This window comes from Temnothorax nylanderi, unplaced genomic scaffold, assembly GCF_030848795.1.
Source record: "Temnothorax nylanderi isolate EJ_2023f unplaced genomic scaffold, tnyl_v1.0 TNYL_tig0023_pilon, whole genome shotgun sequence".
Lineage (NCBI taxonomy): Eukaryota > Metazoa > Arthropoda > Insecta > Hymenoptera > Formicidae > Temnothorax > Temnothorax nylanderi.
In genome coordinates, this window is record NW_027249085.1 from 535,957 (window position 1) to 558,929 (window position 22,973).

A 22,973-nucleotide genomic window follows, 5' to 3' on the forward strand; every position below is an offset into this window, starting at 1 on the left:
CGAAAAATTATTAATATCCATAGAAGATATATATACTAATAGAAAATACGCTATATGAAAAACATATATTTAAACATTCATAAATTATATATGATGAAATCTATAATCTATATATAATCTACACCTATATATATTCTATAATTTTTGTTTAAACTTTAATTTGCGTTTTATAAAGAATTATGTATATTTATGAATCATTCCAACTAATTTTGTATAAATCTCAATATAACCTAGCATATTAATGTAAGTGAAACAATTAAATCCAAGAAACTATTCAAAAGTAAATGGAGTTAAGCCCCTTACACAATAGGCGATAGCGATAGCGATAGCGACAGAAACAAGGTTGCTGACAAAGCTATACCTTTGTCGGCAACTTTGTCGCTGTCGCTATCGCTATCGCTATCGCCTATTGTGCAAGGGGCTTTAAATTGTATTCTGAATCACACTATTTTACATTTATATATACATATACATATACGTATATATATAATATGTACTATAGAGTTGCACACACACGTAGAGAGGTGCAGTAACAAGCTAGGGAATTTGTATAGGAATTGGTACTCAACTGTAAGAAAAGAAATAACTGATCGATCGTTACTAAAGTGACGTTAAATTGCTGATTGAACTTTATCAAGGTCTTAATTGTTTGCAAAACGAAATAAAAATAATACTTTACTTAACAGTAAAAAGCCCCGATGTTATATAGAATTTAATGGGCACGTTTTCAGCAAAGCAAGCCGTTGAGTCTCGTAGTACTCAAGGCTGGATCTAAGAGAATGGACCAATCACGTTCCAGTACTGCTTAGCGCACAACTGCAAGAATTCTTTGTTGAATGTGACCAATGTTAAACCGTATGCACGATGCACGGTATTGCACGGTAAGGAGCATTCAGTGATGTTTAACCTCAATACTTGTAAGATGATTATATTGTGAGAATATCAATTTTACTATGAAATAGTGGATTATTACTTGATTATTCAGCGAGTGAAATAAAGGTGGAAACATGTCTTATTTAACGAGAAAAGAAATAGACGAAATGAAGCCGCAAATCGAAAAAGCGGTTCATAAATTTCTCGGCTTCAGTGAACCAGCAATTGTTACTACCGCTGTAAACTGCATCACTTCTGGCTACGACAAACGTAAAACTGCAGGTTAGCAATAGAAAATACATATCGGCTTATTTTCCATGATCATTTTCTATGATTTTTATTATTAGCATTTAAAACGGATCATATATCTATTACGCTATTTCTTACGTACTTGGAAATGTGTATGGATTTTATATAATATGTAAAACAATTTTTCGTAGATAAATTATCGGCTTTATTAGAAGACAAGAAAGCTTCTAAGTTGACGGAAAAAATATTTACGATATATGATGATGCCAAAGCATCTCAAAAGAATAAGAAACGATCTCACCCTGAAGATAAAGATAAAGACAAAGATGCAAAGAAATCGAGATTCAAAGATGATGAAACGAAGAATGAAAAACCCATAGAAGCTCAACTTTCTGCAGATAAGGTATTAGAATTCTATGTATATTGTCTTAATACGGTAAAACGCTCCAATATTAAAAGCTTATTTCTTTTGTATATCTTTAGATAAAACAAATGATGGCTAATGCACAAAGAGAAATAGAAGAAAGAAAAAGGGCTTTAAAAGCAATAAAGCAGGAAGATGTTTCTGCAAAGCCCTTATTTAAAGGACGTGATACTTTACCAACGGTAGGAAGCATGTATAATCAAGGCCTATTGAGTAAGACAGATTCGGACAAAGCACGGAAAATAGCTGCGTTACAAGCACAGATCAGAAATAAGTTGAGTTCAGGATTACTTGGCAGTGTTAATGTACCAGATAAGCCAACTCCCTTAATCTTGGATGAATCTGGTAGAACGGTAGACATAACGGGCAAAGAAGTACAACTTACTCAAGTAGTACCTACGTTGAAAGCTAATATACGTGCAAAGAAAAGAGAGGAATTCAAGGCTCAGCTACAAGAATCAAAAGGCCCAGAAGAGATACAAGATACTCACTTTTTTGATAACAGAATAGGTGTAAAACCTGCGATGCGTGGTAAACGTGCATTAAAGTTTCATGAACCAGGAAAGTTCCAGCAATTGGCAGAGAGAATGCGCATGAAAACACAATTAGAGAAATTGCAAAATGAAATTAGTCAAATTGCTAGAAAAACTGGTATTAGTTCAGCAACCAAATTAGCTCTTATCGCACCTAAAACTGAAGCCCTTGGTGAAGATGTGCCTAATTTAGAATGGTGGGATTCTGTTATATTAACCGGTGGATATTCTAATGAAAATGAACCGACGACAATCAAAAATTTCACTATCACAAATTTAGTAGAGCATCCAACACAAATGAGGCCTCCAAGTATGTATCATGTACATATATATATTTTTTTTTGCTTTATTAATATATGTATATAATATGTATAATTGAATATATTATTCATATCGTTTCTGTGATTACTTTCTTATATAGCGGATCCCTTGAAACCAGTATACATGCCTGTATTTCTCACAAAGAAAGAACGTAAGAAATTAAGGAGACAAAATAGACGAGAGACTTGGAAAGAAGAACAAGAAAAAATTCGATTAGGTCTAGAACCACCACCTGAGCCGAAATTGCGTATCTCGAATCTCATGCGAGTTTTAGGGACTGAAGCTGTACAAGATCCTACTAAAATTGAAGCTCATGTTCGACAACAAATGGCTAAGAGATTAAAAGCTCACGAGGATGCGAATGCAGCACGGAGACTCACCGCTGAACAACGTCGCGAAAAAAAGGCAAGGAAGCTTAAAGAAGATACTAGTCTTGGTGTACATGTCGCTGTTTATAGGTAAATATCATTATATATACAATTTTGTTGTATATTTATATATATATATATGTTTATGGATAATAATGAATATACATAACCTGATAATATCTTTACAGAATACGCGATCTTATTAATAATGCTTCAAAGAAATTTAAAGTGGAGACTAACGCGAAACAGCTTTATCTTACTGGCTGCGTAATGCTGTTCCGGGACTGTAATGTTGTCGTAGTGGAAGGTGGAGCAAAACAACAGGCTAAGTACAAACGACTGATGATGCATCGCATTAAGTGGGAAGAAGACATAGTGAAGGATAATGATGGGAATGATGTACCGAACAGATGCGTGCTTGTTTGGGAAGGGACAAGTAAACAACGACATTTCGGAGAAATTAAGTTTAAAGTGTGTCCAATTGAAAAGATGGCTCGAGAGCATTTTAAGAAACATCAAGTGGAACATTATTGGGATTTAGCCTACAGTGGTGCAGTTCTCGATAATACAGATGAAGTACGCTCCTAAGACACAATCTTGTAAATTAACTAAATTATAGCATAAACATAATTATAGCTAATGCAACAAATAAATAACTTCTGTACAACTTAATAAGATTATTGAAATGAGAAATATAAGATGTAACCGTAACCGAGTGGGCAAATAAAAGTGACCATTGTTTTTCAAAATCTATATACTTATTCACAGTAGTTCAATACAATCCTATAACAAAATCTTAATATTGTAACTATAGTATTTTATTATCAAATTATATTATTTCAACTTTTTAAATTTGTTTTTAATTAAACGTTAAACGTTAAAACACCTCTATTGAACCTAAAACAATCATTCCACGCGTGACGTACCATCATGATTTATTACCAAAACTCATTCCGTTGATTTACATAAAAAAGCAATAAATGAAAAGATGCGTATGACTCTTCATTATCCAAATGAATCGCAAATGGTGTCATCTTAAGGAATTTTAATCCGTGATCCGGACAACATCGCAGTCAAGCCCATCAAGTGCGTGAATTAGCATAGCGCGCGCAATGGCGCTGCGATGCCTACTGTTATAACATTCTATATGCAAAAGAGCATGCGAGATTCACGCATACAGCGTTGCATGCACGAAGGTGCGAACGGAATATTCGACCTTGAAATAGCACCTTCAACCGCGAATTCCCAATAACGTAGCCGAGGAAAGGCGAACCTTGGTCCCGTTCGTAACACTAATCCAGCAACCGCTATTGCTGCAGCGCGATGCACTTTTACCAGCCGTATATACGTGTTATACTTCGATGCACCGTGCACCGTTGATGCACGTGCGTTGCTGCGATCCTGGTTAAACCCCACTCCAGGATAGACCGAACGGGATAGACTAGAGTTTTACTTTCGTTCGAAGCATCATTCTCAGTTCAGGTTTACCGCTGCGCGTTCTCGCGCACATCGTTCTCGCGCGTGCGGCTCTTGTGAAATCATTCGAGGCAGATGAATGCCACCGCGTATTAAGTATCCTTCCCCGGAGTGATCCCTACGTTACGAGGATATCGCGCGCATTATCTTCAGAAAGATGTTGATCCCTACTAAAAGCATCATTACCGGTGGCTCGCTCGTCTTCGTATCGCGGTGAGTACTTTCGTATTATATATCATAGTGAATACGATAAGTCTCAAAAACTTTATGCTATTTGTTTAAATTTGTATTAATTTTATATAAAATAGGACGTACCACAAGTTATGATTGAGTAATAATTTTTTTTTTAATATTTTCAAAAAATATATAATTCTTTGTGATCGTATATCGAAATATGGCGAAATTTAATTACAAATTTATAACTTAAACAAAATGTACTTATTTAATGTATTATAAAAAATGCGTGATTAATAAAAACAGATAATTACAAACAAAGAAGTATATTTTAAAGTTCGATTAATTTTGTTTTTCTCGTAAGTAAATATTCAAGCAATTGAGAATTAATATAAAAAGTGATTTAGAAAATTTACATGTGATAAATATAAAATTCAGTTATAAGTTTAGTGTTTGTTTATAAATTATCGTTTATTTGTTTATTTCGTAATCGATCGGCAATTCAGCATTGTTAAGAGATGAGATAGAAAAAAAAAGAAAGGAAGAGCGAACTTGTTTTCTGTAGCATATAAAATATGAGAGCGCATGTAAACACACAGAAACAATACTTATGTAATTGAAAATTTTCTCACTATAGATTCTGTAAGATTATTACCCGTTTCAAAACCGGAGGGGTTGATTATATATAAGCGTGGGTTTGTTACATATCGGATAATTAGCTCATACGTTCTAACCCAACGGTCGTAAACAGTGAAACGGCAGCGTTATGAAACTTTGTGAATACGAACATGTTGAAGTGTCTTGGCATAACGATTTGTACTCGCAGTCAGTACGTTTCTCTCAGCTCATTATTTCATCAAAGGTTAACGATTATATCGTGCGGACTCATTTAGATTTACACCTCAAATCGACCTCATCACGTGGGCGACACGAAACTAATTGTTTTATAATTATTATAATTTATTGCATACATAAAGCAGCGCCTCGTACGTATTGTGTCAACAGAGCTTTGCATCATATTTATTCTGTACGTGGCACAGAACGTCTCCTCGATTACAATTTCTGATCATCATTTGATAATATGTTATTTTAGGATGATTATTTGTGTGAGTGAAAATCATGAATATCAATCATGATTTACCCGTACCGAGTAAATATGAGAATTATACATAAACATAATATCATAATATCCAAAGATTATCGTGCAAGCTTTCACACAGTTATAATAGTATAGCCGAAGCAAATACTAACAAGCATTAAAAATAATGTTTCTGAGGCAAATTTAAATGTAAAGACTTTGATAAATTGATCTTTAAACTCAGTATGAAAAGGTAACAAACATTCTTTTTTATCTAATACCATACAAGCTTCTAAGTTTTAGTTAAAAAATTGAGAATTACGATGTTCTATGCAGAAGTGTATTTAATGATCTTTATATGGTTGATTACTGTAGAAAGGATGCATCACGCCGCTGATACTTTAATGCAATGTAATTGTATGTAATCTACTCTGTTGATTCTATCGGTTCTTCAAGTCACCGTAGATCTTCCTCGCTTTCGTAAAGTGCATGCTCGTGTTCCAACAACACCGAAGTTCCGGGTCAATAAGGAGATTAACAGTTTAAACATAATTGGTCGAGAGTGATCGATCTCGAGTGTCGGAGTGATTGTTTCCATCGATTCGCGCGAACGCTAATCATGGGAATAAAGAAGATTACGCAAGGCGGTCGTAAAAGAACCAGGAAGAATCTTAAATGTCAGCCCCGTTCGACCTCCTTTTAAGATCTCTTCTGACCATATGCTATGCCGTAAAAAATGGCACAGTCCCAGTCGAGAAAGTAGCCCGAGATAGATGCCTCGTGTTCATCAACACGATGAATGAAATTGTTGCGGTAAACGCGCGCAATGAACAATGCCTCTAATGTAACGGGGTGAAATGCCATCGCGTCGACAAGGTCTCTGGAGTTCATTGCGATGAATTATGCGATAAATTACGAAACGTGTTTCTAATCTCCGTAATCTAATATCACGTGTATCAATTCTACCCTGTCACATGGAGCAAATTACGCGTAATCTCCCTTGCTCTTAAATCCTGCTATACATTTTAGCATAGATCACGTAATTTCATGTACGTAAAGTAACTTTAATAAGATCTTATCGAAATCTGTATCTCTAACGTAATTAAAATGCAAACAGTGATTACTGATAATAGCGAAGTGACATTCTGCAAGTGGATAAACCAAATCCGATCTATTATCTTGGTCGATAGAGATCAGTATAACATGGCTTTCATAATTTGCATGAGTTTCGTAATAATAGATATAACAAACGCGTGCTTCTATCGATGCGTCTCTGGTTTATTTGCAGTACGGATGTGCAAATATACGTCCGCAATGTCCAATCCCATAATTGCACTTTCAATGATTGATTGTATCTTATCATTGCTAAGTTAGATAATAACACAATCATCAAATTTGCATAACGATTATTGGGTAATAACGATGCATGTACCGCGCTGAACATAAGTGCATTCACACACAAGAACTCATATATCTCTATTCGAAGGCGTAACTGTTTGCCACGATGGCACTCGGCGGCACTAACTAAGCTATGCATGGATAAGTGGGTGTTTTCTATCTTTAGATTACGATCCGCAGATTTCTCGCTCTAATGACACTCGTTGGAGCTACGACCTTGCCACCCAGGATGCTGCACGATCTGGATAAGCGCACGAATCTCTCTATGGAAAGGTACAGCCAGGCGGAACGAACGATCCTGAACTCGCGGACGCATCTCAATCGAGGCTCGCCGTCTTGGTTCCTCGGTGCGTCCCACGAAATGACCGAGGGCGCACAAAATCTCTCGAGAAAGGCTCTGCGAATCGAGACGATGGCGGTGATGCTCGTGGAAGCGCTCAATATGTCATCGAAACAAGCATCTTTAGTACTGCCGACGGTAGTCGCCATCCTCTGTCCGGACTCGCCTAGCTTTCTACGAATAATATCCGAATGCAAGAAGACAGATGTTCGTTACAGGACACACACGGGTCGATGCAATAATCCGTTGCATCCGACTTGGGGCGCAGCATTGGAGGCTTACGTGAGATTTTTGTCGCCGGAGTACGAAGACGGTGTCTCCTTGCCCCGCATGAGATTGCCGAGTGCGAGAGAAGTCTCCTCGAAGGTACATGCCGGCGGATTGGACCTTAGACATCCTTATTTGATGGCGCTTACCGCGCTTTTCGGTCAGTTTCTTGCTCACGATTTGGCGCATACGCCCAGGATGGAATTACCGGACGGCGCCAGGCTCAAGTGTTGTGACGTTGATTACGAAAATTTTCACCCGGAGTGCTTCCCGATCCGCGCGGAGCGGCCAATTGGGTGTATGGAATACTCGAGATCGGCACCGCATCCAGGAAATTCGTTACAGGTAATTGTGAATAAAATCTTAGATATAATGTTTAAGAAATCTCTTGGCAGTATACTTGTACGATTTCTTCATATTATTGTGCAAGAACTTCGATCTGCCTTTTGAGATGTACACGGGGATTATATTGCCATTAGTATAAATTTGAAAGTTAATAGTGCTTTACGTATAATACTAAGAATAAAAAAATTAGTTATTCATGAAACCTGAATGTATAAATGATTTTCATCGTAAAGGCTGTAAATGAGAAAATAAAAGTTTTATTGTTGAATTATAAATTGATTTTATAATTTCAGATATTAAACGAAGAATTTGCATTTTTTCTCAAGTAAAAAAATCTAGAAAAGCAAAAGATATTATGTAATCTCTGTGAAATTAATCATTTTTCGATGTAATTGATAACGTGATTTTGATTTCTTCCAAAGTTCTAGAATTTCCGATACGTTTCAAAGAATTTTGCCGATTAAATTGCAGGAAGATTCACATTTATGTTAGATATATTAGATACCGTTTGATATAGGGTTGCAAGTTGGGTCCGCGACAACAGATCAACCAGGCATCCTCCTATTTGGATTTATCACCGCTTTACGGTAGTTCCGAAGAGACAGCTAGAGCCCTACGATCGGGCGAAGACGGTTTGCTAAATACGCAAAGAAAGAACTTGCCGATGGCTTCGCCAAAATATGAAAGCTGTAGAAGCGTAAATAAGGCATTTCCGTGTTTCTTTTCGGGCGATTCCAGAGTAAATGAGAATCCAGGTCTTACTCTGATGCACGTATTATTTTTACGGGAGCACAATCGAGTGGCTGTAGAATTGAAACGTTTGAATCCTCATTGGGACGACGAGAAATTATATCAAGAAGCAAGAAGGCTTGTTATCGCCGAACTGCAACATATAACTTATAACGAGTTCCTGCCTGTTATTTTCGGGGAACATGCTCTCGACAGGTATATAATGTTTTTGGTATTACACTGACTTTATAAAAAGCGTGAACATAAATCACTAAACTTTTTTTTTGTTCATTATATAACGAGATCAATATATAGCATTTATTTGAACGTTTAAAAAAAGTTGGAAAAGAAGATATTCTATGTTAATCAGTACACGCATTTCACTACCGTGTTATCTTAGAGTTGTATCAACGTCATGTTCTTCGATACCCGCAATGCATAGTTTGATGCAATAATTTCGTAAATGATTTTATCGTTAAATCTTTCTAATCGCTAATACATTGCTATTTCATAAATTGAACGGACATTCTGATGGCTCCATTTAGTGTCCAACACAGCTTCTTATACGATGGATTACAAGAACTAATCGCAACAGCTGATGTATGCGATGGTAGATAATTGCATGATGTTATACGAAAAGCGTGACTTTATTTCCAACTACCCGCGTGTATTAAATCATATTTTACATAATAACATGTCGGAATCTTACAACAGATCATCTTTTCTATTGTGTCGTAATTTTTCATATAGCGGGATGACCCATAAACTATCGATGATAATTATTTTAATATTAACTCAGAACGGTACTTTTTTCAAATCGATTCATGCAATATGACCATGCTTGTGAATCTCAATTGATTGAGCACTTTATTGAGAAGATATGTATCTCTCTGAACTTTATTACATTCGGGTATTCTTTAAATGATGCCGAATTGTACGATGCGTCGTACAAGAAACGTGACGCAACGAAATTACATCATCCGCCCCCGTACTCTTTCCATGACACAACTCACAGCCATACACGGTACTGCGTGCATTATCTCTCTTTGTTACGTGTGCGAAGATACGGCTTGCGCTTGACACAGCGGGGCTACTTCCGCGGCTACGATATTCGCGCGGACGCGACTCTCTCGAATTCGGCGGCGTCGGCCGGGCTCTTCTTCGTTGCCGCGCTGACCCCGAAAACCCTGGACTTGATCGACTCACGATCGGCGCACAAGTCTGGCGAAAGGACCTTATTGTCGGCCTTCTATGCGCCGCAGGAGTTTTACGAGGCTGGCGCGATCGATCGGCTGATCGTTGGAGCTACAGGTCAGTTGGAATTACTTGATGTAGTCGGAACATCGCGTGATTCGATATTTTTATGAGACGCGAGGAGAATTTATTGCGTGATGTGCAAATATGTAACATATAATAAATGAAGAAAACGCTTATATGATCGCTTTTGACCGAAAATTTGTGAAAAATTTTAGAACAATTTCATAGCATTATATTTCATAGCGTTTTAAAATAATGATTGAATTGATCTCATAAGTGTGTATAATTTTATTAATTTTTTTCTAAATATGAACGCAATATAAATGTAGAATGCTAAAATACGATAATCTGTAATGAACAGATTCATATAGCGTTTCATTATCGTAATGCTGTCATAATGTGCAATTATCCAACATCTACGATTTCATCCTTCGTGTTATGATCCATAAATTAGAAATTGTATCTTGCGTTCACTTTATACTTTAAACATGAACTCTTTTGCTTTTACAACATCGTAAGTGTCAAGTGAATGAATGTCACTCAAATTGCGCTTCAAGGAGAGATTATACAATACCGGCAATCAAGTCAGTTATTCTTCTCCCTAAGATGGAAATCAATGCAGTACCTGTCACGTTCCCAGGAACAGTAAAAAGATAAGGGAAGTCATCTTAAGTGAAGGGAAATGCACCCGCTTAATGCGAATACGATAGATCTTCCATGGTATTTAAATACGTTCTAGTCAAGGAGATACACTTGCACATTACGGTTTATAACGATAAGAATGCCGTTGTCTCGAGTAAATTGCTTAACTGTGATTACTATTGTCATACATCGCGTGCATGCAACGCTTCTTCAATTTTCATAAAATTGACTTGACTTTTTATAAAATATTCTTACCTTTCACTTTTCAAACACAGTAATGTTACGTTTTAATAAGAATATATCGCAAAAGAGATGCAATAAAAGAAAAATGTTCAAACTTACGTTGGTTCTTTGAAACTAAATATACATATATCGTTATAAAATTAGATTAAAATTAAATTTAGACAGAGAAAAGCGTTCTCATCACACACATACATCATAGTCTATCGTTATCTCACGTAAAGGTGAGCTATCCAAGAAAAGACTATGCGAGAATTTCAATGTAATCTTACAAAAGTTCACGAAATATATACTTCCATCTTCGTGTGAACAATAGCGCGTGAACTTTTTAATTACATAGCGGAAAAGAGTGTAACATCAGTGAAAGGCACGTTGCAGTCACAATGATGTCTTTTTGCGAAATTTTATGAGTTTACGTGATTTAAGAAACACAGTGTAAAAAGTTGATATTAAATTTGTTTTGATATTTTAGAACAAAATAACGCAAAAATCGAGTTCCATAAAACGTATATTTGCTCCGTTTGTGCCAACTATTATACGAGAGTAATTTGAAGTAAAATAAAAAGAAAAAAGTTCGGTTTACTGCTTCAAATTTTATGTTTCACGACGTTATTTCGTAGAACGATCCTACTTCTATAATTTACAATTAGAATTTTTTCAAAGTACTAATATTATAATTTTCTTAAAACCATTGTTACGTATGTATATATAAGTTTTATAAATTATGACACCCATGAAAACTGATGATGCGGGAAATGTTCATAACTCTGAGCAAATTGAAGTTAATTTTGTTTACTACAGAGATAACTTTAATTAATTTTTTCTCTTTGTTTAACTTTGTTTCTCAAAACTTAAAACGTTGAAAAAATCAAAATCTTTCCTATATCAAATTTTCTGACATTTACTGTCACGATTTATCTTAACACGTTGTCCCATGAGAACTTGGTTTTAATAACGATCTAGGATGCAAGATTTAATTTCCGCGACAGCGGGACATTCTAGGAAGCCTCTGCCTCCGGGCTTAAACGAAATACTCCTGGACCGATACTTCCATGACGGGAAGACCAGCGACGTAGCCGTGGATTACGCCGCGCAGATTATACAACAGGGAAGAGATCATGGCTTGCCGCCTTATGTCAGATGGCGAAGTTTCTGCGATTTACCGGATCTCACTGACTTTCAGGATCTTAAAGGCACAGTGACCAAAGATACCATCGAGAGACTTCGAGCAGTCTACAAGTAAGATGAAATATAGGGTGAGATATAATAATAAAGATCGTCATATTTGAATTCGCATTTCTTTATCGCGATATTAAAATTAACATCTCTCTTTCCATTTTTCTCTTTCTCTCTCACGATTTAAAATAAATTATTTTGGTTATAAGATTTTATAACCGCAATGTTTGATGTTATTTTCAATTCAAAAGATTTCTAAAATGCTCTATTGTACTAAAAATTTTTTTATTCTAATGCTGTATTCCTGTTTAATTTATAGAAGTGTAGGGGACATAGATCTAGTAACTGGAGCACTTTCGGAAGCACCAATATCTGATTCTGTTCTTGGACCAACGTTCCTTTGCTTACTAGGACGAACATTTCGAAATATTCGTCTAGGTAGATATAACTTTGCATTCTTTGTTGCACACCCTACATAAAATAGGAGGTTTGTCTGACTAATTAGCTTGAAATAAGATATTTTTAAATAGATTTTTATCATTTGACAATTTTTTAATGCAGGTGACAGGTATTGGTACGAAAATGGAAATACGCCTGGTTCATTTACGATAAGACAGTTGGAGGAAATACGAAAAAGTACAATGGCACAAATCTTATGTCGCAATGGAGATAGGCTACAATGGATGCAACCGAGAGCATTTATTCTAAAAGATCCATTCCTGTAATTATACCAATTTTGAAATAATATGCATGTCTATTAATTAAATTTATTAGATTTATAGACTGATTACGACACGAATACAATAATATTATTAACTAATAACGCGTCGATTTCAAACAATAAATATTTAAATTTTAATTTAATGTTTTTCAGGAACGATATGACAAATTGTACGACTCATACAAGAGGAGCTATGGATTTTGCAGCTTGGAAAGAAAGGACAGATATAATTTAATCTAAATCTCATATTCGATCGTCGAATTTTAATATTGCTCATATTAAATAATATTGTTCCTGATTACATTAGAGATCGTATGTTTGAAATCATCGATACTCTAACTGTTATTCTTATATTGATTTGGAAGTTTTGTTATTACTGCAAAATAGTTGATTAGAAATTGATTTCAGATTTAATTCAAAAGATTCCATTAAGAAAAATTTTACTAAGTAAATATTAGTAGCAATTAAAAATAGAAAAGAAATTCATAGTATTATCGATTCTATTGAGAGAAATTTAATTGAGATGATAAACGTACGCGTCGAGTTTTAATACCTCATGTAACAAAAGAAGAACTGTTCATAATGATCTCCATCTCATTTCTAACGCACATTTTGTTAATACACGTTTTGTTGTACTACTCGTTATAATTTTATTGCAAATATTGTTACTGCAGTTTCGTCAACATAAAACAATTTCTAAAGAATTTGTAATTCGAGCACGTTACGTATTAGAACGTCCGTGTATGAAGTATTATATTTTATGTCACACGTGCATGGAAAGTGACACATTCCGCACGCGACGCGTGCGGGATTTACCACTTTCCACGCACTTGCAACATAAAATAGGGTGTGCAACACGTGCGTGAAGTTGAAAATTCCCGTGTGCGGTGACCGCACTCGCCTTCGGCTCGTGCGTCAACTCCGCACCCGTGAATTTTCATCTTCCAGCACTTGTTGCACAATATACTATTAATTAGCAATAACGATGACGATGGAGTAAATATACCGAAAAATTCACGCGAATACGCGAATAGTTCGATCGATCGAAGCAAACATTTTTTAACACATGATGGCCTGTACTTCGAGTTTAATCTCAGGATTTTAACTTATTTTTTAACTTTGGTGTGTATTGCTTTGATAATACACATGTGTTATTGCTGCTCTAAATAAAATTATTTAACAGTATAATATGTGTATTATTTATACAAAAGGGAAACCATGTAACTTCCGTATTGAAAAAAAGAATTTTAGAGTCGCTATAATTTTGTCTACGGAATACGGAAATAATGTAGCTCTAATTTTATCTTATATTCATGATTTTTAATTAACATTAATTAACATAGCGTAATTTATATTAATAAAAATAAATAAACATTATTAAAGAGAACTTTTATTACATTCTATTCTAGTTCATCGCTCGTTTTCTTGTTTGTTGCAATTCTATCGTTGGATTACATCATATTGGATCAATACATCGTTTTGAAATCCGGAAATCCATACGTATACTGATAAAGAGTTCCGGTTATTTACTTCTAGTTTCTGGACTTAGCTCGCGTGCACGTGTTCGCGGGTAATATCAAACCGTCACGTGATAATTTGCGTCATGTTGCCAGAAGTAGCTACCTAACTACGTCATTTTCAACATTCCTGATGGAGAAGCCTGAGATCGAGGCCATCCCGGTCTTTTTCATGGGACCGTCGAAAACCCCTGTACACCTGTACACTAGCGCCAGTACATCCATTTTCGAAATTGGTACTATGTAGCCACGTTCATTTTCCGACACTGCCGATAAAACATCAATTTGGTGCGCGTCTCAATCAAAAATAGATGGATAGGCTACAAAAAATTAGGGTGAAATCGATGCTTTGTTGAAATAAATTTTAGTAATTAATAACCATTATAACGTTTTCAATAAAATAAATTACATAATAAAACCAAAATATTTCTTACCCTTTTTACTCATTACATATATTTATATATTACTTTCTTGCATCAATTTATATAATATTTAATCTTGGAAAAATAAATGAAAAGGAATAGATGGGTATAAATAACTCGCATATTCTAACTAATTCAAAATTTTTCCCTATCTATATTGATATTTTTTTAGTTTTGTAACACTTAACACAACTTATTTATTTTTATCCTTTTGTTCGAGAAGAATAATATATAAAAATAATTTTATAAAAAAATCTGAATAAAAATGTTACACTTTAAAAATAATTACTTTAGTTGTAATAGTATTATTTTACTTTTTGTTTCTTTGTATTTCTCTCTCTATTTATTACTCTAATTGTAAGTTATAGAATTGATCTACATAAGAGTACCATAGCATAGGTGTAACTGTGCACTTGATAAAAAATTACATGTCTGATTAATTTTCAATAATAAAAACGAAGATTTGGCGCGTTGCAATTATACTGTGAAAGAAAAAATTAAAAAAGTTCTATGCTGTTTTTTACATATGTGGAAACAAAATTTCGAAAATTTAATTTATTAGGAGTATAACTAATTGTAAGTTCCTGCCATTTTTCCGCAAAATAAAATTCTAATTCAATAAAATATGTTGTTATATATTTTATTTAAGATTTAAAATTTATTTAAAAATTATTTATATAGATTATTTATATAGAACGCAGCGCGGTTCGTCAACATAATTCAATAAACGATCGATAATTAATGAGCTCTTTGCGAGCTCGGTGCGTGCGAAATGTGCGAGTAATTCCTCAAGCACAATCGCATAATAATCAATAAACAAATAATATTACCAAGATTAAATATCTGCCCTAATCAGTTTTAGCCCATCCATTTTAAGGCAACGGATCTACGAAATGTAATATTTTCATACTATAAATTATTGTAATTCGACATGTATCGAGATATATTTTTGCTCTACATTTGATTATTCGTAGATTCGCTACCTCAATAAAAAAGTTTCTCACTGACTCACCGATCCGATGCGCAACGGGCGGAGTTAGTCGGCCGCGTAGCTACGGTGATACTGTAACATACAAACATAAGATTTAAATTAAAAAAGCGCTCAAAATTATTAACATTTGAAAAGTTAATTCTTACGCGTCTCTAATTCGTCTTTCAATAAAATATTTAGCAATACATTTATCTGTTTATCGAAAAAGATCTTTACAAGAATTGTAGATAATTTCTCTTTCTCTAATTCTTAACTTATCGAGATAAAACAAGCTAAATAAATGAGAATTAAGGCTCAGTCACAATGAGAAAAATAAGGAATAAGATAAAGGAATAAGGAATAAGGCATGTTGCATCTCACTTTAATGTTCATGTACTGAAGTGAGATGCGACATTCCCTTATTCCTTATTCCTTTATCTTATTCCTTATTTTTCTCATTGTGACTGAGCTCTTACATTATGCACATAAGAAATGATACTCACCCCAAAGTTGCTCTGCCGGGGCCCGATGTCTCTCCCAGACCTCCTCCTTCTCTCAGGACGTCAGTGTGAAAAATAAAGGAGTACCGTACTGCCGTTGGTACGCTCGGAGTTACCGATCCGCGGTAGCATTCGAGTGCGTTGCGAAAGAGGGCGTAGTTAGCGTTCGCGCCCGCCCGTAGTGAGGAGATCGCGTTCGTGTACGTCCGTGAATCCCGAAGTTCAGTTCGATTCGTGAGTTTGTTACGATCGGTAGCTGAGTGAAACAACGTGCGAGGCAAAGTATTTAGAATAAAACGTCGTCATCGATTAATGTTCCTGGTCTTTTATGTGCACTCGCCCACTCTATCCGCACCAAATATAACAGTCAGGCCTCCTCCTCCCGCCGCACAGGACACTCGCGAGAAACACTCGCGGATAATAAACTACAATCGCGCGCGGACTAATTTCAGTAAAAGTCTTTCTCGCGCGATACTGTACGGCACTCCCGTTTAAAAAAGTCTTTTTTAGTCCGATTATTTGATTACGGCACTCCCGAAGCAAACGCGACGAACCGGCTGCGGTTCGTTCATTCAATTAAATCGGCAGACGAGGGGTACGTTAGCTTCCCCGTCTTTGGATTTTTATCCAAGCAGAACAAGAGTTTTGCTTTGGTAAAAACCTCGTACTGGGTACTGGGCCTTCCCACCTCGCTAAGGTCGTACCCCAGGGGAAGGTAGTACTTAAGGAAGTACCGTAAAATATAAAAGCTGGTAATATATATATATATAAAATCAAGTTATCGATTTTCTACCACAGATTTTTCGTACAAATTTGAAAGAGTCGCGACACCGATTGCCCCGATTCGTTCCGCGTTCATCACTCTGCGTTGCGTTAATGACGACGAAATGTTGGAAGATCTTGACGCGAGATACTACGCGAATCAAGTGGACGGTTAGTAAAGACTAAAGACACGCAGTTGATTAATCAAAAACACAATCAAAATTAAATATCGCACGCACAGTACGGTATCGAGCACGTAAATCTCGCGAATGTAAAACTGTACTATTAATACTTTGCACAACTTTGATGCCCCTCCCAGGCCTCCACTTTCTCTCACGCTGCTCGGGGTGTCCCTCGTGTTCCCTCGATGCGAAGTTGATGCTCCTTCCTGCGTGGATATTTTCTGTAACATAAAAATAAACAAATCGATTAAATAATTGTCACGCGCATCGAACATCTTATTCGTTATTCCGATTAATGTTTTCCTAAATTACTTCTTCGAAAAAAGTCTCTACGTTAGAATCAACTTGAATCAAATTTTTCGATTTATTTCTTTTAACTAATTTATATTCCGAAACACGGTTTAATGTAGCAACTAAATAAAAACAAACGATAAAAGAGATTCTATAATATCTTTAGAAAAAATAAAAAATAACACTTACCAGAAGTGTTAGTACGCCGATGCCCGATGCCTCTCCTAGGCCTCCACCTCCTCTCAAGCTGCTCGAGATGTCCATCGTGTTCCCTCGATGCGAAGCTGATGGTCCTTCCAGCGTGGATATTTTCTGTAACATAAAAATAATCGAATCGATTAAATAATTGTCACGCGCATCGAACATCTTATTCGTTATTTAGATTAATGTTTTCCTAAATTACTTCTTCGAAAAAAGTCTCTATGGTAGAATCAACTTGAATCAAATTTTTCAAATTATTTCTTTTTACTAATTTATATTTCGAAACACGGTTTAATGTAGCAACTAAATAAGGATAAACGAAAAGAGGGATTCTATAATATCTTTAGAAAAAATAAAAAGTAACACTTACCAGAAGTGTTGGTACGCCGATGCCCGATGCCTATCCTAGGCCTCCTCCTCCTCTCAGGCTGCTCGGGATGTCAGCTTCGCAGGATTCCCTCGCTGCTCCGATGTCATCTTCTGCGTCGTTATTTTCTGAAACATTCAAATGAACGATTCGATTAAGTAACTTTGTAAGCGTGGTGTCGTTCCGCAGACAACGCGACGCGATAACTTACACGCCTAACTTTCTAAGCGTGGGGTGTCGTGCCGCAGGCAACGCGACGCGATAACTTACACGCCTAACTTTCTAAGGCGCGGCAGACACGCGGCGAACCGTATAAGCGAAGCGTACTGTCTCGCGGCGCGGAGACACGCGGCGGACCGTATGAGCGAGCGAAGCGTATAAATGTCCCGCGGCGCGGCGGGGGGACACGCGACGGACCGTATGGGCGAGCGAACGGTATAAATGTCCCGCGGCGCGGCGGGGGGACACGCGACGAACCGTATGGGCGAGCGAACGGTGTAAATGTCCCGCGGCGCGGCGGGGGGACACGCGACGAACCGTATGGGCGAGCGAACGGTGTAAATGTCCCGCGGCGCGGCGGGGGGACACGCGACGAACCGTATGGGCGAGCGAACGGTGTAAATGTCCCGCGGCGCGGCGGGGGGACACGCGACGGACCGTATGGGCGAGCGAACGGTGTAAATGTCCCGCGGCGCGGCGGGGGGACACGCGACGGACCGTATGGGCGAGCGAACGGTGTAAATGTCCCGCGGCGCGGCGGGGGGACACGCGACGGACCGTATGGGCGAGCGAACGGTGTAAATGTCCCGCGGCGCGGCGGGGGGACACGCGACGGACCGTATGGGCGAGCGAACGGTGTAAATGTCCCGCGGCGCGGCGGGGGGACACGCGACGGACCGTATGGGCGAGCGAACGGTGTAAATGTCCCGCGGCGCGGCGGGGGGACACGCGACGGACCGTATGGGCGAGCGAACGGTGTAAATGTCCCGCGGCGCGGCGGGGGGACACGCGACGGACCGTATGGGCGAGCGAACGGTGTAAATGTCCCGCGGCGCGGCGGGGGGACACGCGACGGACCGTATGGGCGAGCGAACGGTGTAAATGTCCCGCGGCGCGGCGGGGGGACACGCGACGGACCGTATGGGCGAGCGAACGGTGTAAATGTCCCGCGGCGCGGCGGGGGGACACGCGACGGACCGTATGGGCGAGCGAACGGTGTAAATGTCCCGCGGCGCGGCGGGGGGACACGCGACGGACCGTATGGGCGAGCGAACGGTGTAAATGTCCCGCGGCGCGGCGGGGGGACACGCGACGGACCGTATGGGCGAGCGAACGGTGTAAATGTCCCGCGGCGCGGCGGGGGGACACGCGACGGACCGTATGGGCGAGCGAACGGTGTAAATGTCCCGCGGCGCGGCGGGGGGACACGCGACGGACCGTATGGGCGAGCGAACGGTGTAAATGTCCCGCGGCGCGGCGGGGGGACACGCGACGGACCGTATGGGCGAGCGAACGGTGTAAATGTCCCGCGGCGCGGCGGGGGGACACGCGACGGACCGTATGGGCGAGCGAACGGTGTAAATGTCCCGCGGCGCGGCGGGGGGACACGCGACGGACCGTATGGGCGAGCGAACGGTGTAAATGTCCCGCGGCGCGGCGGGGGGACACGCGACGGACCGTATGGGCGAGCGAACGGTGTAAATGTCCCGCGGCGCGGCGGGGGGACACGCGACGGACCGTATGGGCGAGCGAACGGTGTAAATGTCCCGCGGCGCGGCGGGGGGACACGCGACGGACCGTATGGGCGAGCGAACGGTGTAAATGTCCCGCGGCGCGGCGGGGGGACACGCGACGGACCGTATGGGCGAGCGAACGGTGTAAATGTCCCGCGGCGCGGCGGGGGGACACGCGACGGACCGTATGGGCGAGCGAACGGTGTAAATGTCCCGCGGCGCGGCGGGGGGACACGCGACGGACCGTATGGGCGAGCGAACGGTGTAAATGTCCCGCGGCGCGGCGGGGGGACACGCGACGGACCGTATGGGCGAGCGAACGGTGTAAATGTCCCGCGGCGCGGCGGGGGGACACGCGACGGACCGTATGGGCGAGCGAACGGTGTAAATGTCCCGCGGCGCGGCGGGGGGACACGCGACGGACCGTATGGGCGAGCGAACGGTGTAAATGTCCCGCGGCGCGGCGGGGGGACACGCGACGGACCGTATGGGCGAGCGAACGGTGTAAATGTCCCGCGGCGCGGCGGGGGGACACGCGACGGACCGTATGGGCGAGCGAACGGTGTAAATGTCCCGCGGCGCGGCGGGGGGACACGCGACGGACCGTATGGGCGAGCGAACGGTGTAAATGTCCCGCGGCGCGGCGGGGGGACACGCGACGGACCGTATGGGCGAGCGAACGGTGTAAATGTCCCGCGGCGCGGCGGGGGGACACGCGACGGACCGTATGGGCGAGCGAACGGTGTAAATGTCCCGCGGCGCGGCGGGGGGACACGCGACGGACCGTATGGGCGAGCGAACGGTGTAAATGTCCCGCGGCGCGGCGGGGGGACACGCGACGGACCGTATGGGCGAGCGAACGGTGTAAATGTCCCGCGGCGCGGCGGGGGGACACGCGACGGACCGTATGGGCGAGCGAACGGTGTAAATGTCCCGCGGCGCGGCGGGGGGACACGCGACGGACCGTATGGGCGAGCGAACGGTGTAAATGTCCCGCGGCGCGGCGGGGGGACACGCGACGGACCGTATGGGCGAGCGAACGGTGTAAATGTCCCGCGGCGCGGCGGGGGGACACGCGACGGACCGTATGGGCGAGCGAACGGTGTAAATGTCCCGCGGCGCGGCGGGGGGACACGCGACGGACCGTATGGGCGAGCGAACGGTGTAAATGTCCCGCGGCGCGGCGGGGGGACACGCGACGGACCGTATGGGCGAGCGAACGGTGTAAATGTCCCGCGGCGCGGCGGGGGGACACGCGACGGACCGTATGGGCGAGCGAACGGTGTAAATGTCCCGCGGCGCGGCGGGGGGACACGCGACGGACCGTATGGGCGAGCGAACGGTGTAAATGTCCCGCGGCGCGGCGGGGGGACACGCGACGGACCGTATGGGCGAGCGAACGGTGTAAATGTCCCGCGGCGCGGCGGGGGGACACGCGACGGACCGTATGGGCGAGCGAACGGTGTAAATGTCCCGCGGCGCGGCGGGGGGACACGCGACGGACCGTATGGGCGAGCGAACGGTGTAAATGTCCCGCGGCGCGGCGGGGGGACACGCGACGGACCGTATGGGCGAGCGAACGGTGTAAATGTCCCGCGGCGCGGCGGGGGGACACGCGACGGACCGTATGGGCGAGCGAACGGTGTAAATGTCCCGCGGCGCGGCGGGGGGACACGCGACGGACCGTATGGGCGAGCGAACGGTGTAAATGTCCCGCGGCGCGGCGGGGGGACACGCGACGGACCGTATGGGCGAGCGAACGGTGTAAATGTCCCGCGGCGCGGCGGGGGGACACGCGACGGACCGTATGGGCGAGCGAACGGTGTAAATGTCCCGCGGCGCGGCGGGGGGACACGCGACGGACCGTATGGGCGAGCGAACGGTGTAAATGTCCCGCGGCGCGGCGGGGGGACACGCGACGGACCGTATGGGCGAGCGAACGGTGTAAATGTCCCGCGGCGCGGCGGGGGGACACGCGACGGACCGTATGGGCGAGCGAACGGTGTAAATGTCCCGCGGCGCGGCGGGGGGACACGCGACGGACCGTATGGGCGAGCGAACGGTGTAAATGTCCCGCGGCGCGGCGGGGGGACACGCGACGGACCGTATGGGCGAGCGAACGGTGTAAATGTCCCGCGGCGCGGCGGGGGGACACGCGACGGACCGTATGGGCGAGCGAACGGTGTAAATGTCCCGCGGCGCGGCGGGGGGACACGCGACGGACCGTATGGGCGAGCGAACGGTGTAAATGTCCCGCGGCGCGGCGGGGGGACACGCGACGGACCGTATGGGCGAGCGAACGGTGTAAATGTCCCGCGGCGCGGCGGGGGGACACGCGACGGACCGTATGGGCGAGCGAACGGTGTAAATGTCCCGCGGCGCGGCGGGGGGACACGCGACGGACCGTATGGGCGAGCGAACGGTGTAAATGTCCCGCGGCGCGGCGGGGGGACACGCGACGGACCGTATGGGCGAGCGAACGGTGTAAATGTCCCGCGGCGCGGCGGGGGGACACGCGACGGACCGTATGGGCGAGCGAACGGTGTAAATGTCCCGCGGCGCGGCGGGGGGACACGCGACGGACCGTATGGGCGAGCGAACGGTGTAAATGTCCCGCGGCGCGGCGGGGGGACACGCGACGGACCGTATGGGCGAGCGAACGGTGTAAATGTCCCGCGGCGCGGCGGGGGGACACGCGACGGACCGTATGGGCGAGCGAACGGTGTAAATGTCCCGCGGCGCGGCGGGGGGACACGCGACGGACCGTATGGGCGAGCGAACGGTGTAAATGTCCCGCGGCGCGGCGGGGGGACACGCGACGGACCGTATGGGCGAGCGAACGGTGTAAATGTCCCGCGGCGCGGCGGGGGGACACGCGACGGACCGTATGGGCGAGCGAACGGTGTAAATGTCCCGCGGCGCGGCGGGGGGACACGCGACGGACCGTATGGGCGAGCGAACGGTGTAAATGTCCCGCGGCGCGGCGGGGGGACACGCGACGGACCGTATGGGCGAGCGAACGGTGTAAATGTCCCGCGGCGCGGCGGGGGGACACGCGACGGACCGTATGGGCGAGCGAACGGTGTAAATGTCCCGCGGCGCGGCGGGGGGACACGCGACGGACCGTATGGGCGAGCGAACGGTGTAAATGTCCCGCGGCGCGGCGGGGGGACACGCGACGGACCGTATGGGCGAGCGAACGGTGTAAATGTCCCGCGGCGCGGCGGGGGGACACGCGACGGACCGTATGGGCGAGCGAACGGCGTAAATGTCCCGCGGCGCGGCGGGGGGACACGCGACGGACCGTATGGGCGAGCGAACGGTGTAAATGTCCCGCGGCGCGGCGGGGGGACACGCGACGGACCGTATGGGCGAGCGAACGGTGTAAATGTCCCGCGGCGCGGCGGGGGGACACGC

The 22,973-nt window shown here is 43.3% G+C and overlaps 2 protein-coding genes and 1 long non-coding RNA gene across 4 annotated transcripts; 2 read left to right on the forward strand and 1 right to left on the reverse strand.

Moving 5' to 3' along the window:
• Positions 1-841: 841 nt before the first annotated feature.
• Prp3 (pre-mRNA processing factor 3) lies at positions 842-3,521 on the forward strand. Its single transcript, XM_071700666.1, has 5 exons — positions 842-1,155; positions 1,314-1,525; positions 1,606-2,389; positions 2,501-2,858; positions 2,957-3,521. The coding sequence occupies exons 1-5, from the start codon at positions 1,008-1,010 to the stop codon at positions 3,354-3,356; spliced, it is 1,902 nt and encodes a 633-aa protein (XP_071556767.1). The 5' UTR covers positions 842-1,007; the 3' UTR covers positions 3,357-3,521.
• Positions 3,522-4,251: 730 nt separating this feature from the next.
• LOC139769536 (probable oxidoreductase PXDNL) lies at positions 4,252-13,799 on the forward strand. 2 transcript variants are annotated; one of them, XM_071700664.1, is made up of 8 exons: positions 4,252-4,457; positions 7,075-7,846; positions 8,364-8,791; positions 9,639-9,886; positions 11,704-11,953; positions 12,210-12,328; positions 12,452-12,611; positions 12,765-13,799. In XM_071700664.1, the coding sequence occupies exons 1-8, from the start codon at positions 4,402-4,404 to the stop codon at positions 12,844-12,846; spliced, it is 2,115 nt and encodes a 704-aa protein (XP_071556765.1). In that variant the 5' UTR covers positions 4,252-4,401; the 3' UTR covers positions 12,847-13,799. The 2 variants fall into 2 exon arrangements, with proteins under 2 accessions (XP_071556765.1, XP_071556766.1); XM_071700665.1 differs by lacking the exons at positions 12,452-12,611; positions 12,765-13,799 and having other exon boundaries at positions 11,704-11,970; positions 12,210-12,330.
• A 1,484-nt stretch (positions 13,800-15,283) lies between these two features.
• Positions 15,284-18,337, reverse strand: LOC139769529 (uncharacterized). The gene is made up of 4 exons (XR_011717582.1): positions 17,827-18,337; positions 17,445-17,567; positions 16,024-17,185; positions 15,284-15,613 (listed from the first exon to the last, which is right to left on the reverse strand). It is a non-coding gene; the product is annotated as an uncharacterized lncRNA (long non-coding RNA).
• Positions 18,338-22,973: the final 4,636 nt, after the last annotated feature.